General features: G+C 35.9%; 1 protein-coding gene across 4 annotated transcripts in view; it reads left to right on the forward strand.

Annotated features, from left to right (window-relative positions):
* The window catches only part of LOC149156787 (uncharacterized), a 164,787-nt gene extending 158,383 nt beyond the window's left edge, over nt 1-6,404 (forward strand). For 3 of the 4 annotated variants that reach the window (XM_089438596.1, XM_089438599.1, XM_089438598.1), the window contains 9 exons: nt 2,052-2,339; nt 2,540-2,673; nt 2,954-3,143; nt 3,340-3,399; nt 3,514-3,777; nt 4,979-5,237; nt 5,354-5,559; nt 5,702-5,752; nt 5,868-6,404. In XM_089438596.1, coding sequence (XP_089294722.1) covers nt 2,052-2,339; nt 2,540-2,673; nt 2,954-3,143; nt 3,340-3,399; nt 3,514-3,777; nt 4,979-5,237; nt 5,354-5,559; nt 5,702-5,752; nt 5,868-6,155 — 1,740 coding nt within the window. In that variant the 3' untranslated portion in view covers nt 6,156-6,404. The remainder of the gene's footprint in view (nt 1-2,051; nt 2,340-2,539; nt 2,674-2,953; nt 3,144-3,339; nt 3,400-3,513; nt 3,778-4,978; nt 5,238-5,353; nt 5,560-5,701; nt 5,753-5,867) is intronic. The other variant, XM_089438597.1, reaches the window with a different exon arrangement.
* Nucleotides 6,405-15,836: the final 9,432 nt, after the last annotated feature.

Here is a 15,836-nt window from a genome sequence, read left to right on the forward strand (position 1 = left end):
TGCAACAACCAAGGAGAGTGATGCAGAGCTAGCAAGGGCTCACATAGGGCCACGCAGAGGCAGCCAAGTGCTGTGCAGAGCACCAGAGAGGCCACCATGTCTGATGCAGAGGCCTAGAAAGCTGACGCAGGGCCTCCTGGGGCTGACGCAGGGCCAGCATGAGACAAAGAGGGGCTGACGCAGTCCAGATTGGGTAGACGCTGGGGTTGCAGAGCAATTTTGTGCTGAGGAGCTGCCAGAAGGATTTTCTAGGGTTTCATCCAGTAGATTTCTCTCAAACTGTGAGGTATAGCTGCTAAGGAAATTCTCTATTGGGTAGGCCAGTTTTGGCACCCAGATTGTACTCTGACATTGGTTAATAAGAAAACCCTTAGATAGTTGCACCAGTTTTCCCGCATTGGGTTTTTCTAGGGACATTGGTCCAAAAATAATGGTGTCATGTGCTGTGTTTGTTGTTGTTTCTTTTAGTTGCTGATCTGTAATATGTTGAGCCTGCACTAGTGTTTATTTTCAGTATTTACTTTGTAAATAACTTGTTAAAGAAAAATAACAAGTAGGTAGGAATAAATCAGAAAAAGTGCATGAAGGGTTTCTAAACTAAGTAAACTTAGAAACTTTGACAAAGGACCATGCTTGAGGGAAACTGAAACAAACTACATTATTAAACAAATCAGCAATGTGAGAGTCAAGAGAGTATGTACCATGTTTACGGAATTTGGTTTGAGAGCTGCCTCTCAGGCTTGTCTAAAAGCCAAAGGTGAACAACTGTAGTTGTCTTGATTTGAGTCGACCCTCATATAGTGAATTGAGTAAATGATACACTAGGAACATGATTGAGGGAAACTGTAACAAACTACACGATTAAACAAACCAGCATTGTGAGAGTCAAGAGAGTGCATACCATATTTATGGAATTTGGTTTGAGAGCCTTGCTAGTGCTCATAACCTTGACTTCTCTCTTGATGTAGCCCAAAGAAAAGAGATGAGAAGAGTGGGGGGCAGGGGAGGACGTGACATGGATAGGTGCCTTTCCAGGGTACATCATATAGGTAGACTGTATTAGAGAACATGTCCTAGGTGTCAAGGTCTAGGGGGAGAGTCGAATGGTTGGGGATCACTTAAAAGGGTATGCTAGAAGGTTTTTGGGGAATATTGAAAGACCTTGTAAGACTCACATCTTTGCAGAGGAAGGAAATTTTTCTTTTATGACAGGAGTTGGTGCTAGGGTTTATAGATATGTGGAAAGGATGAAGGGTCATGTTTAAAAAAGAAACAAAGGTGCTTATTGTGTAGCTTGCACTCCTCATTGAACTCACTGTTCATGGGACCAAAGCCAGGCATTGGGGTACAGGGGGTTGTTTGGTGTAATGGGGATAAGAATTGAGAGCAGCCTCCCAAATAGCTGTGGACTACATACACTTTTGTCTGTCAAGACTCTAAATAGTGAGAAATTGACCTGTGAATTTATCTGTGGGAAACCATTCTACTTGCTTAAGTAAATTTGCTTGAAGAGAAGCAAATGATCAATGGCTGTCACTGTCAGTCAATTGATAAAAAGAAGAAACTAGGAGAACAATAGTTGGTGAGGAAGCAGATAAGCTTCCATCAGGAATTTACTAGCTGAATCCTTGGCAGGTATGGTGGAAGTTCTAGTCTAGGTGGATGCCATGGTTGATAGGTTGGGGGTTCACCATCATATGTCTTCTGAAATGATGCAGCACACCCAGTTTTTATTAACATCTCATAACACCAAATGGAAAGGTAAAATGGATGGATAAGTTGAGTAAAAAATAGATTTTCAAATAATTTAATCATTTGATTAACAATGCTTGTGTTCGTACTCTTGTATTTTTTTGTTCAATTGGATTCAAATAGAATGGATTGCATCAAACTTGTGTAATATTGGCCTTTTATTTTCTGTTTTGGTCATCATGTTCATGGTTCAGAAACCAATTTGTTTGTTATGTTTGACACTTTTGTTAAATTTACTTCAAAGGTTCAATGACTTGGACAATTGTTTGTTAATAGCAGATGTTTACTTGGGTGTTCAGGCAATGAGTTCTGCGGAATCAGGGGTTGACGCCAAGGACATTGCTCTGTGGAAAGCACTCTGTGCTTCACGAAATATTCTTATCAATGAGATACAGAGCATTGGTAGGGGAAACAATCGGAGAATTGACGGTCTGGAAAATATAGAAGAAATAACAATTAAATCTATTGCAAGAAAACTTGGCAAGAGACCTACACCTGAAACCAATGATATTGGGAATAATGAACTGTTTGGGAAGGAGAAGTCAGGTTCAGAAGAATCAACACATGTGCCAACAGAGGGCTCAGAGGTATTGTATGTCTAGCTTCTGACATGGGTGTTCCTATATATGTTATATGGTTAATAATTGCGATTTGAGATTATCAGTGGATTGGTTATTGATATTCATTCGGTGTCATTCTCGGTCAGTTTATTTAATTGTATAAAATTTTATTCTTTGCAAATTTTCAATTTGACATTTATTTATGTCCTTGCATTCTCTTTGGGCAGCAAGATACTGGATCATTTGATGGGGATGAAGAAGACTATTGGCAAATGTTATCCAAGGCAGATATGGCAGAAGCATTTCGAGCATTGGGAAATCAATTGTCATATATTTGGAGCTCTTTCCTAAGATTCCATAGGTTCTGGCAATTTAAGAAAAGAATAATTATTCACTAATTTGATAAGTTATTATCTAGATAAAGGAATTTGTGGATTTGTTTTGACTTCAGTTTCTGGGTTCGTGTAGAAAACATAATTAATAAGAGTGACATTTATATACATTTAGTTTGAATTTTGAAAAGAATACATAGATGTTTATGTGTCAGCTAATTTTTTAATACATTAGGATATGATCTGCTACAGAGCTTCTTTAGGAGAGATTGTCTGACTCACATTCTTGTCTTTTTTTTTGACCTGAAGGGAATATAACATAGAAGTATTTGAATATTTGCGTTGTCTGTGGGCTGAAGACCGAAGCACTGAGTGGTCAATGTGGTTAGTACACTCATTGGAGCTTCAGCAGAATGAGACATTGAATGAAGATTCTGAGGGTGGTACCCACTACATGCATTTTGCTAAGGAATCACTTATGAGGACCTCAAATGAAGATGTAAGATTTATTATTTTAGTATGTCTTCCTTGTGATAGATTCATACAAGCATGTCAATGATTAGATTAGTTACATAGTTATAGATTTTAACCGTGAAAGTAACCGATATGATCATTACTATATTACACATTTCAATATTATTGTTGTATAAACATTTAAGCTCTGAAGTCTGCCTTACGTTCTGTTTTCTTCCCAGCCAGCATTAACTGCAGCTTCTTGTGCTGATTTACATCGGAAGAGCATTGAGCAAATGAAGGTATATGTTTTATTTCTCACAATGTTTCTTTTGTAAGTCTCAAAAGTTTGTAATTTCAAAGCTTTCCATACGCATGAAGGGTTTTCTTATCCAAATAATGTTAGCTTGGTGCAGATAAACAGCCGTTCTCTTCAAGATTTGCAAATATTTGGTAGTCTATCTCAGGTTCCAGTCATTTATGTTGAACGGCATATGATCCAATGCCAGAAATCTTGTCTTGTTGAAGATGTTGCCCCTTTGAGCCTTAATGGACCCTTGGACAAAACCAAAGCTACCATTATGCCAAATGCAGCAATAAATAGCTTGCCCCCAAAGACGTCCAATCATGTTCTGGTGAGAAGAGCACTGAGGGTGGTAGTCTTTGTCCATGGATTTCAGGTCAGCTTAGCCACTTAGCCTTGAATGAAACTAATCAGATCCTTTGTAGTAGATAAGACATGAATTTGGTGAACGATCGACTGTTACAGCTTTTGAATGGTTAAAACATTGGGGGTTTTCCCCTTTTTGATCCTTTTATAGCCTGGAAGTATTTGAAGTTTTTTGTGTAATTACTTGTTGGAACTTTGTGGATTTTTAAAGATCAGGTTGGGGTTAGGGGGATTTCACAAATTGTGTGCGTGTATTATGGCATTATTGTCTTATATTACTATTTTAACTATAAATATCTCCACATGTATTATATGCTATGAAGCCAATTGCCACAGGATTACTTGGCAAAGCCCTGTAGGTTGATGGACTTCATGGGTTCAGGGTTGGTAAAATCTAATTTGTCAGATAAGTCAAGAAGAAGCTGCAGTGTCAAGGCCTACAGGGTCATGAAAGATGTTTACTAAAGAACAAGAACTAGTTTGAGGGTAAGAAAGAGCTCGAGAAAATGAAGTATGCAACTGGCATACCCAGGTACAGAAATTTCATATTTCTGAAGCACTGGAAGCATGCCCATATTTTTCATCCCCCATAGATTTTTGTTGCAGGGGATGCTTGGAAGTAGCCCAGAGATGCTATCCATGCTGACTGGGATGTGGCTCTGTCAGCGATGTCTGCGACAATAGATATTGTAGTTTTGCTATAATTGTCATGGGACTTATCTTGATATGTTCGAATACACAAATTATGTTGTTTATTTTATAAAGAAGCTCATTATTCTTTATTTTGATATTTATTTCTATGTTTCCTAATTTAAATTGTCTGTACTTTTAATGATGCATTGAAGTTTCATTTTACTTTCCCTTATATCCTCTTCTTAAATTAAATGTCATATATTACAGTTAATTTATAATATAGTGGTGGAAGTGTGTTCTTTTCTGGCAAGTGAATGCCATTATTGAGTTTGATAGGATGACAATTAAATAAGGGTACGTTTTGCTGCCCAATCAATTAAAATAAAAGTTGATAATGAAGTCAAAGCTGAACCAATTTTGGAAAGTACCATTAGTGGGTATTTTGAGAATTTCTTCTGCATTTACAAGAGGGAACATTGAATTTTTCCTCACAGAAAGGTTTGTTCTCTTTGCTATGGTCTTATTTTTGTGTGGATGCAATCTATGGCAAATTTAATGTTATGAAACTCCTTGGACAGGGTCATCATCTGGATTTACGGCTAGTCCGGAATCAGTGGCTCTTGATTGATCCAGGTGCAGAGTGTCTTATGTCAAGGATCAATGAAGATAAAACAACCGGTGATTTTAGAGAACTAGGGCAGAGATTGGCAGAAGAGGTTTCATCCTTTTTAAATATTAAATTCAGTTCAGCTTCTGGAAGTGCTGCTTATGGTAGTTTCAGGCTTAGTTTTGTTGGCCATTCAATCGGGAACGTCATTATTAGATCTGCCTTAACAGGTGTGGTTTCATGAATCATACGTGACATAGTTTCTCTGTGTATTTTTATTTATAATTGGGAAATGATTGGTTCATTCAAATTAAATCGAAGTTGATTTTATGATGTGTCATTTCAGATGCTGCAATGAAGCCCTATCTGAAAAATCTGTACACCTATATGTCCATTTCGGGGCCTCATTTAGGATATTTGTACAGTTCAAATACTCTGTTCAGCTCTGGTTTATGGCTTTTCAAAAAACTCAAAGGATCTCCTTGTATGCACCAACTAACATTTACTGACGAGACAGATATTCAGAGTTGCTACCTTTTTAAGCTAAGCCAGGTTTCACATCACAATCCTTGCTTCTAACTGCGTGTTTAGTCTATAAACATGGAAGTAAAATTTGTTTTTTTAGATTTTTCTACTGTTTGACTGTATAGAGAACCTTGCAAATCTAAATTTTGTTATGGTATTTCTGTTTCAGGAGAAAACATTCGAGTATTTTCAGAATACAATTTTACTTTCCTCTCCACAGGTATTTTATTGAGTTTATCTTTCTGATGCGGTTGTTTGAGTTTCTACAAACTTGATATCTCTTCAAACATGAAAGAACTAATTACTCCTGGGATAATGCATTCATGACCAAACAGGATCGCTATGTACCTTATCATTCTGCACGAATTCAGTTATGCCATGCAGCGACACGGGATTACAAGAAAGGACCAGCTTATAGAGCCATGCTGAAAAATTGCCTGAATCAGATTGTCTCAGCTGCTACAACTGATCGTCTATTTCTACGTTGTGATGTGAACTTTGATACATCTTCTCAGGCCAGAACCTTGAATAATTTTATTGGCCGAACTGCTCATATTGAATTTTTAGAAACCTGTACATATGCAAGATTTTTAATGTGGTCGTTTCCTAAGGTCTTTTCCTGAATGAAGTTGGATGGTATTGATTTTTCTAACTTTGAAAGAAGAAATTATATTAATGTCCACAAATTGACAATTTAGGACAATGGGACTCAAAAGTACATCGAGTGACAATGACATTTGAGAAAATTATCAATATCTTCTTATTGGGCAACCATCTAAAAAGCTAACTGATAGTGATAACAGGATTTAATTGTATCTTCGATGACCAAATCATTTTATTTGTAAAATGTAATCAGAATTGGATAACTTGTATTTTTCAGTGTTCATCTGGCTATGAATTGGAGGATTCTAAAATTTCTTTCCCAAATTAATTTGGGTTCAAGCAAAGGCAAATGACAGTTTGTCTACCTATCAGCCGTGTAACATACGCAACTAAGGAACTAAGGCATGTTTACTAATAGCAAAAAGTTGATCCATTATTTCGATTTTGATGTAAATTTGAAGTCATTTCAGATTTACAAATGGCAGAAAGTTGGTCCATTATTTCAATGTTGTTGATATGAATTTGAAGTCATTTCAGATTGGTCTCGACTTGTCTATGGTTTAAGATTTGAACTTAATGCTTGTCTCTTATATCTCGTGGAGTTTTCAAATCAATGGATTCCCCAACGATATGGTTATTGCATTTATGCATCATAATATGGTAGCAAATTTTAAATCACTTTTAAACTCACTGAAATTAACAAAAAGTTCACAAAGTCCCACAATTTAAAGTGAACAGCAGTCTTTCGAAAACTATTTAAGAAATAGACCATGGCTATGACTATGAATGTGTTTGATTATGCAATGCCATTTCAAATGTGTCCTATTTCATAAAAAATAGAGCAGCTATAGACCATTTTTGACATAAGAATTGTTTATGCTATGGTGAGTTACTTGTTTTCACTGGAGGTCTATAATTATCCTCAGCAGCCAATTTTGAAACCAAATTTGTACTACAAAACAATGTTATATGAAATTTGAAATCAGTTGTGAAGAGCCTGAAATTTGTCTCACCTTCTTGTATATGTGCACTTTGAGGAACCAGTGACATGGTATCAGATCACTGAACAATTCTGAAAGCCTGAGAACTTGAGCTTTAGGGGTGTTCTAGATCTAATATGGAGAGCACCCACTTTGAAGAAGAGAAAATATCTGACAAAGGAGGTATCGTAGGAGATGTCCAATAGTCTTCTTTTTCTGCATTTCGGCGTGTTATGATAACACCGCCACCAACTTCACCTCAACTGACTTTGTGATAAATAATCTGAGGATTGGAATTGTTGTTGAATGGAACCTTCATGAAGGTGAAGGTGGCAGTGGGGGTTGAAGTTTTGTCCAACAATTACTATATTGCAAAATGTTAATTTTGATTGTTAATTATTATTAGGGTTGAATTTTGAATTTGTTTCCCTTTTGATGTGATAGTATATTTCCGCTAGACCAAGAAAACTTTATGTCAGACCAGTGCTTTATTTTTGTGTATTACGTTATCGTCTTAGCATTAACTCTCCATGACCACTGTGCCGTTCTCATTTGAATTTGATGCTGTCAGCTTTGAAAGGTCCATTCTGCTGGCTGGGGCATTGGGGGTTCTTTGTTCCAGCTAAGGCTTTGAAAGGCCCCATCTAATTCAACCACTCATCTCTCGTGGACTCAATGTTCCCATCCCCTTCACCAGTGGGTAGGTGGGGATCCATTCAAAGCTTGGAACAAAGTATATCTGAAGGCCCTTGAAAAACTTACTGCAAGTAATTGTTACCTCCAATGCCCTGCCAGGGACTTATAGCATATATTCTCTATATTAATAATACTTTATATTAAGTGCTCTTTCTTTGGTGCATTATGTCGTTGTGTCAGATATCCCATTAATAACCTTTGTGTCAGATATCCATGCAATGACTATTATCTTATCTCCAACATTATAACAGAAAAATTTACTAAGGAACCACATAGAGAAAAGTTTCACCAAGCATTAGAGAAAGCTCAAATTCTGTTTCAGAAAAATATAGGTAGTGCAAGGATGGCTGATGGAATCAACTTGAAAGTTGACAATGAATGTTTATTCAAACATTGGAACAACAAGGATCATAAGTTTATTGAATGTGTTTTGCATATGAACCCCCGTTAACACCTAGATTGCAATTGTTAAATCGAGAGTTAGTTTTTAGCTTGATTTCATTAGTGCGTTGATGATTACATTGAGGATTTTCTATGGTTTAACAACTATTCTTTAATTTTCATTAGATTCTAAGGATTTGCAATTTTTAGCATTTCTATTTTTTAGGAGTTAGTGTGTTGCAACTGATATGATAGGTTTAATGACTTATTTGTGGTACTTGAGAAGTTGCAATTTGTTGCACCTTTCCCTTTCCCTTTTTTTTGTTTGTATATTGTGAGGCATAATGACCACTCTTATGGCACATAAAGCATTTCACTTTTCTCATACCTTTCTTCTTTCAAGCTTGTGAAGTAATCTCTCCACCTGTATTCTTCTTGACCTTCTCATTTCCCTTCCATGCTTGACTAGCAAGAGCAAGATTCTTATTATCACCCTTCTACTGGACTCCTAACAAAGATTCCTCTTAAATCTCCTCCTAGATGAAGTCATCCCATAGTCTATCCCAATCAAGAAGATGCTCTCATGTAACGATGCCTTTAATGAAAGGATACCATGGTTTGTGAGTCCATTCAAGGCCATCCTCGCCATCTCTTTAGTTGTCACAACCTCCCCAATTGTTACCAACTCATCATAGATCTGTGTGATTTTGGGGAGATAAGTGGTCATGGTATTTGATTGGTAATCTTGGTGTTACTAAGTTTCTCTCTCAACACCATATTACTATTGGCATTCTCTCTGATAAAGATTTGTCAGATCCTCTCACATATTCCTTTTTGTATTCTTCTTAGATGGGTGAGGAATCACATGATCATTCACCGCATCCAAGACTATCCTCCTGGATTTCACATCCTAGTTGTGGATGACCAGTTCTACAACAATGTTATACAAAATTATTCGTAACTATTAATTAATTAGGCAAAAGAGCATGATCAAAGATCATGCCCATTCACCAAGAGGCACCTAGGGTGTATTTAAGTCAGGGCCTCTCTCACTGTAACTCATTCAATCATTATTAATAAAATATATATAATATCTGATAATTGTTGTCTAATGCTGAGTATTTCTACTCCATCTTTAACATTCCTCGTCTTTGGTTCCACTGTTGTTTGTTCTCTACTATTACACTCTCATTCCCCTGCCCAACTTCCACTGCATCGTTGACATATTCCATCCTTCCGCTGTGTTTCCAACATCTCTGTTTCACTGCTAAGTTGTATGCTATTCAAACCACTGTGGACCTTTGTCCCCACTCTCGTCCACGAACTATTGTCCATATCCACTCCCAACCCGTGTGCACTCCGTCACATTTTCGGTTACGCTCCTTGATCCCCTGATTGTGCCCGCGTGCTTCACTCCAACCGTGCCCGACAAAATAGCCCAATTCCACTGTGACCCAACATTCACCACGTTGTTCGACCCTATTACGTGACTGATAACTTCAATCTGTCGATTTTTCTTTTTCATCATGGTCCCCTATTTGCATATAGTTGAATATTTATACATATATGTTAATTACTATATAGTTTTGTTATTAGTTGTTATACAATTTATGATTATATAATAATTAATATTTAAATAACTATATAAATTAATTAATATTTAGCTATAAAATAAAGTGATTTTTTTTTTAGGTTAATTTAAAAAAAAAGTTATGCTAGATAGGTATACTCCATCTCACACCCTCTCAATGGCTTCATCAATGTTGATGGCAGATTTCAATAAAATTTTTTAGACATTGAGACTAAGGTGATCAGACAGAGTGACAAAATCGAGGCACTGCACGATACAACAAAGAGAATAAAGAGTCAGCTCGAGGAGAACAACAATGAATTTAAAAAGGATTAGGCAGACCTTTCAAGTAAGGTAGATCAAGCAATGGTGATATTGACATGTATTTGTAACAATATGAAGACTACACCTGATCAAATACCCCATAATAATGAGGCCACTCGACATCTCAATTCTCCAGACCTCTCAAAACCATTTGTAATTGAATGTGATGCTTCACGATTTGGCATAGGAGCATTACTAATGCAGGATGGTCACCCAATCACATTTGAAAGCAAGAAGCTCAATAAGCAAGAACATCTTAAGTCTACATACAAGAAGGAAATGCTTGTTATTTTGCACGCATTAGCCAAATGGAGACAATACCTCTTGGGAAGTAGTTTCTTAATATGAACATATCATAATAGTCTTCAACATCTCCTCCAACAGAAAACACTATCTACAGAACAACAAATATGGATAGAAAAAATCTCTACTTTTGACATGGATATATTACATAAGAAAGGGAAATATAACGTAGTAGTTGATGCTTTGTTGAGGAAAGATGAAGAACCATCATTACTTGTAGTTTCAATGGTTGTGCCGGAATGGCTTAATGAGATTCAAAGTGAATATGCAAAAAATTCAAAAACAAGTGCTATAATCAATAACCTTCCTCAGAATTCAAAATTTGAATTAAAGAACGTATTCAATGGTACAAGGGAATAATTTATCTGAATGCAGATTCCAAATTTAAAGCCATGGTTCTCAAAGAGTCGCATGATTCACAGTTAGCCAGACATGTAGGATTTTTTAAAACCTACTATAACACACGCCAGTCATTCTTTTGGAAGGGAATGAGTAATGATATTCAAAAATATGTAGCTGAATGCGATAAATGCCAGAGGAGTAAAAATGAAAATATTAAGACACCTGAACTACTTCATCCCTTAAACATCTCGAATCAAAAAAGGGAGGAAATATCAATGGACTTTATTGAAGGTTTACTTGTGTCTGATGGTAAGCGTAAAATTCTTGTAGTAATCGATAGAGTCACCAAGTATGCTGAGATATTTTGCAAAAATGTTTACAAATTATATGGATTTCCCAAGGTCACTGTGAGTGATAGAGATCCCAAATTTACGGGTAATTTTTGGAAGGAATTCTTCAAACATATAAGAACCTACCTCAACATGAGTTCAACTTACCATCTTCAAACAAATGGCCAAACAAAGGTTGTCAGTAAATGTTTAGAAGCCTACTTACGTTGTTACGCCACATACAAACAAAATAAGTGGGTTTAGTGGTTACATCTCGCTGAATGGTGATACAATTCCACTTACCACACATCAATGAAAATGACTCCATTTCAAGCTATGTACGATTACGAACCTCCGAAATGGAAGGACTTTGCTATCATCGACACAAAGCTTCCGCTGTTAAAAAACAGTTAAAAGAAACCCAAAAAGTTGTCCAAACTCTAAAAGAAAATCTAAATAATGCAAGGAATTGTATGAAGCAGCAAGTTGATTGAAATAGAACCGAGAGAAAATTTGAAGTTGGAGATTGGGTATTTGTTAAACTCAAACCTTACAAGTAGTTATTCTTAAAACAAAAGGGAAAAAACAAATTGGCACAAGGGTTTTATGGACCCTACCAGATCAACAAAAAGATCAGCCAAGTAGCATAAAATTTAAGCCTTCCCGAGAAAAGTGTTGTTCACAACGTTTTCCATGTATCTTGCCTTAAAAGGGAAATTGATGAACATCAATCAGTGCAGACAACACTTTCGACTTTAGATGAAGAATGAAGGATTATTCTAGAGCTAGAAAGTATCATCTCCAGCAAGGAAAAGAAGCTGCGATCACGAATAATCAAAGAATACATGATCAAATGGAAGGAATTACAAGAAGAAGAAGCTTCTTAGGAGACATAAGCGTTTCGTCAACAACACCCGTCGTTACGTATGCTTCTAGGACAAAGCATCTTTTCAAGAGGGAGGCAATGTTATAAAAAATAATCCATAACTATTAACAAATTAGGCAAAAGAGCATGATCAAAGATCATGCCCATTCACCAAGAGGCTCCTAGGTTGTGTTTAAGCTAGGGCCTCTCTCACTGTAACTCATTCAATCATTATTAATAATATATATATAAATATCTGATAATTGCTGTCTAATGCTGAGTATTTCTACTCCAAACATCTATAGGCGAGGTGAGTTTGGTGTTATCAAACTCCCATAAACCACCCTCCATTAGGATCAATGTAATCCTCTCCTTCCATGGAATGAAGTTCAATGTGCCCTCCAACTTGTTCTTAAATATTAACCAGTTTGCGTCCATCTCCCAAATCAACAAAAAATACCAAAAACTTAAATCTACTACTAGAAATATAGATCTATTATAAACTTGTATGAAATCTAATTCCCCTTCTTGAGAGTTGATGCTTTGACACCATGTTAATTTTTTAATTCTAGATCTGGTATTAATACCTATCAATCTTTTATACCAAAAATATTTATGTGATTACTAAATATAAAACACACTGTATTTTTTAACAAAAAATTAAATAGTAAATGCATGCAGAAAAATAAATTCACAACAAATAACCCTCCAATTACTCTTAAATCTTATTATCTAAATATTAGGAAAGTGGCCCATAGAGAAAACATAAAAAAACCTACAGCAATAGAACCTAGACAAATTAGTTCCCTAAAAATCTTGGATATGTACTAGTTGAATATCTCCCACTCATGCACACTTTGGATCAAAGCCTCGACACATTGACCTGTAGTAGCTCATGCACACTCAAGCATGCCTTTTGCATGTAGTCTAACTCACTCGTGTGGCGCAATCTATCTCTCCCTCAACGTGCAACTTTATACTAATTTCGTTCACATATGCCACCTTCGACAAACCTATGCTCAGAACTAGCATGGCCTTGGCACCCACCTAGCCTTATTCTCTGTATTTTTTCTATTGCAACACTTTCTCTTTGTTGATCACTTTCCCTATAAAGGGAAAATGGCCAACATTTAGATAACATATTGTGGGGGACAAGAAAGAATGACTGGAATGGGTGAGTGCTCAAGCGAAAACCCCAACAAATCTTCCAAAAAGGTTCCTATACGATAAATTTAATCATTAAGAAAATAAGAAATGAATATGAAACTAAAGATTTTATGTACTAGGGTATTTCTTTAACAAGTATTTTTCCTTTGTATTTAAATTAATGTGAATCCAGAATCAATTGTCACTTTGCAAAGATGAAATAATAAAATAGAATAATATGGACATGTCTTCAAAAAACTTTACAGAACTACGTATGTTAGAATCAAATGAGTTTGTGAAGCCTCAATTGCACAAGAATCCAATGATACATCACCATACAGACTCATGCCTGCTATGAAATTTGAAACTCTTTGTGTGAAAAACAATGATATCCCAATGTGACAAGTTTAACATTGTCTGAAACGAAAATAACATCCTAAATGACAACTAGATAAACTATAATTAAACTACATTTTCTTTATTATAAGGGATCTTGTTCCCTTGGATTTGAAATACAATATGGAGTGCCTAAGGAGATGAGAAGACATAATGAGATCTAGATCTTCTTATAGCTAAGCACACATGAAAACCTAATGGAGAAATAAATGTAGAAGAATGGTTGATATGGAAATTTGAGCAAGTTGATTCACAAGAACTTTTAGAAAGGCAAAACTTGCCTTCAGAAAAACTCCAACCCTTTCTCTTTTGAATGTGATTTTCTCCCTTTATAATCTTTTCTTCATCTTTGAAACTACTTGATGATTATATTTTTTCTCTGTGTTAACTAAATAAAGATACATTTTGAAAATATGAAGTTAATAATTCACCCTCTAAGATGCGTTCCACTTCAAATATTCCATATTTCCCCTTTTATAAATCATTTTCAAGAATTAATCTCGTGATAGGATTGAAAATAGTCAGGGTTGTTCTTTTAATTTTCTCAAATGATATCTATAATTTTGGCCTTGGAAACGACTACCAATGTGTTATTCATGCTTCCAACTTTCCAACAAGCCCTTGTTTTTCCAAATTGGACCTCCGAAACTTAATTTATGGCTTTTGAAATATAGTACTCAATAACTGTTGAATTGATCCAAGTAAAATCTTAGCCTTTGATTTACAATCCACTCTATTCACGCCACATGCATTGTCGAAGGGAATTTGTAACAATTTATAAGGAATTAGGCTCCCCATATTATTTATGCATGGAGTAGAGAGAGCCATGGAACCTTGTGTAGCTTTAAGTATAATGTAAGCTTTTGGTCACCACCTCAAAGCTCGGTGATGGGGAGGTGTGCAATAGGAATCCAACCTGAATAGAAGTAAAATATCTACCCAAATGGCTAAATGAAAATGACTAAGTGTAGGTATGTAAGAAATAAGTGGGTGAAATTTGGGAGGAATTTAGCTCACATTGAAGTACTAAGTGTAGGTATGCCATAAATAAATAGGCGTGTAGGAGGAATTCAACCTACGTAGAAGTAAAATATCTAAGGAAGTAATGCAGGTGTGGGATAAGGAGGAGAGGGAGAAAGATTAATCCTGCATAGAAATAATTATTTTGTCAAAATTATAAAATAATGAAAAATGGTAAATGGATGAAAAATGAAGAAAAAGGATAAAATAGATAATTGGGGAAGATATAATGAAGAGGATGATTTTAACTACATGGATTCTTTGACCAAATTGACAATATATCATGCATATAACCTCTATTTTTTTATTTCGTAAAGTGTTGGATGAAGCTAACATGAAGGGCTATCCCTAAGAGGATGATTACAACAAATTTCCTTATCTTTTAATATCCATTTAAAAGGAGAAACCACCCCTATTAACCTTGTGTAAGAAAGCACTGAAACATTGAAATTGAATGAATTATTAAGGACTTGTTAGGTCCTCATGATCAATAAGTGAAGGTAATCTATCATTTTAAATATTTTAGAATTTGGTCTTCATATAAAGGTATATAGGTTCAAGTATGAACCAATATCACTCTAATTGAAAACACATGAACATTCTCTCTTCATCCCTAAGTATCACTGATTTGAATGTGAAACTACTTGTAAATGCTTGCAAGGTATTCAATTCAGTAAACATACATGTTTAAGTGATATACATGTCTTGCAGTGAAAAACAAATGAGTTTATTAGCGGTTTATGACCCTTTTATGTGTAGTAGAATTAATTCATTTCTCTGTTTAACATACTAAAACAGATTTGTTTAGAAAAATAACTCAACCATAGAGGCAAAAGAAGTTGATGAAGCAGTTCACCCCTCCTAGGCTACATCTGCTGGGTCCAAGGCTCCCAAATGGGCATGTCCTCGTTTTGATTACAAGCTCAAAATGATTGTACAACTGAATACAGGCCTTAACAGGAAAAATGGACTGTAAAAATGGATTCAGAACGTTGAAATCAGTCAGGAATGACTACTGGTTCTCATCCAATGGGTACCTGCAACCCTATACAACTCCCACAATACTAGGCCCTAGTGGCTCCTAGAACTTCCACAGAGTAAAAACACCTACAAACGACCTCTGATTGCTCTCTAACCTATGCCAATGGCTTCAAAATCATCTGATTAGTCAAAATAAAAAAAAAAAAATTCGTCTCAAAAGGCCTTCCCTAGCCAAAGTTATGGCTCATTTATTGAACTGCCTCTCTCCCTGATTTAACTCCAGTTAACTAAATTTGGAGTTCAGTTGGGGTCTGCCAAAATGGCAGGACTGCCGATTTTGGCGCTACCACTAACTTCTCCGCTAACCG

The sequence above is a fragment of the Pinus tabuliformis genome, chromosome 9 (assembly GCF_031772625.1).
Source record: "Pinus tabuliformis cultivar Carrire ecotype Pingquan chromosome 9, CPIR1, whole genome shotgun sequence".
NCBI classification, from domain to species: Eukaryota; Viridiplantae; Streptophyta; class Pinopsida; order Pinales; family Pinaceae; genus Pinus; species Pinus tabuliformis.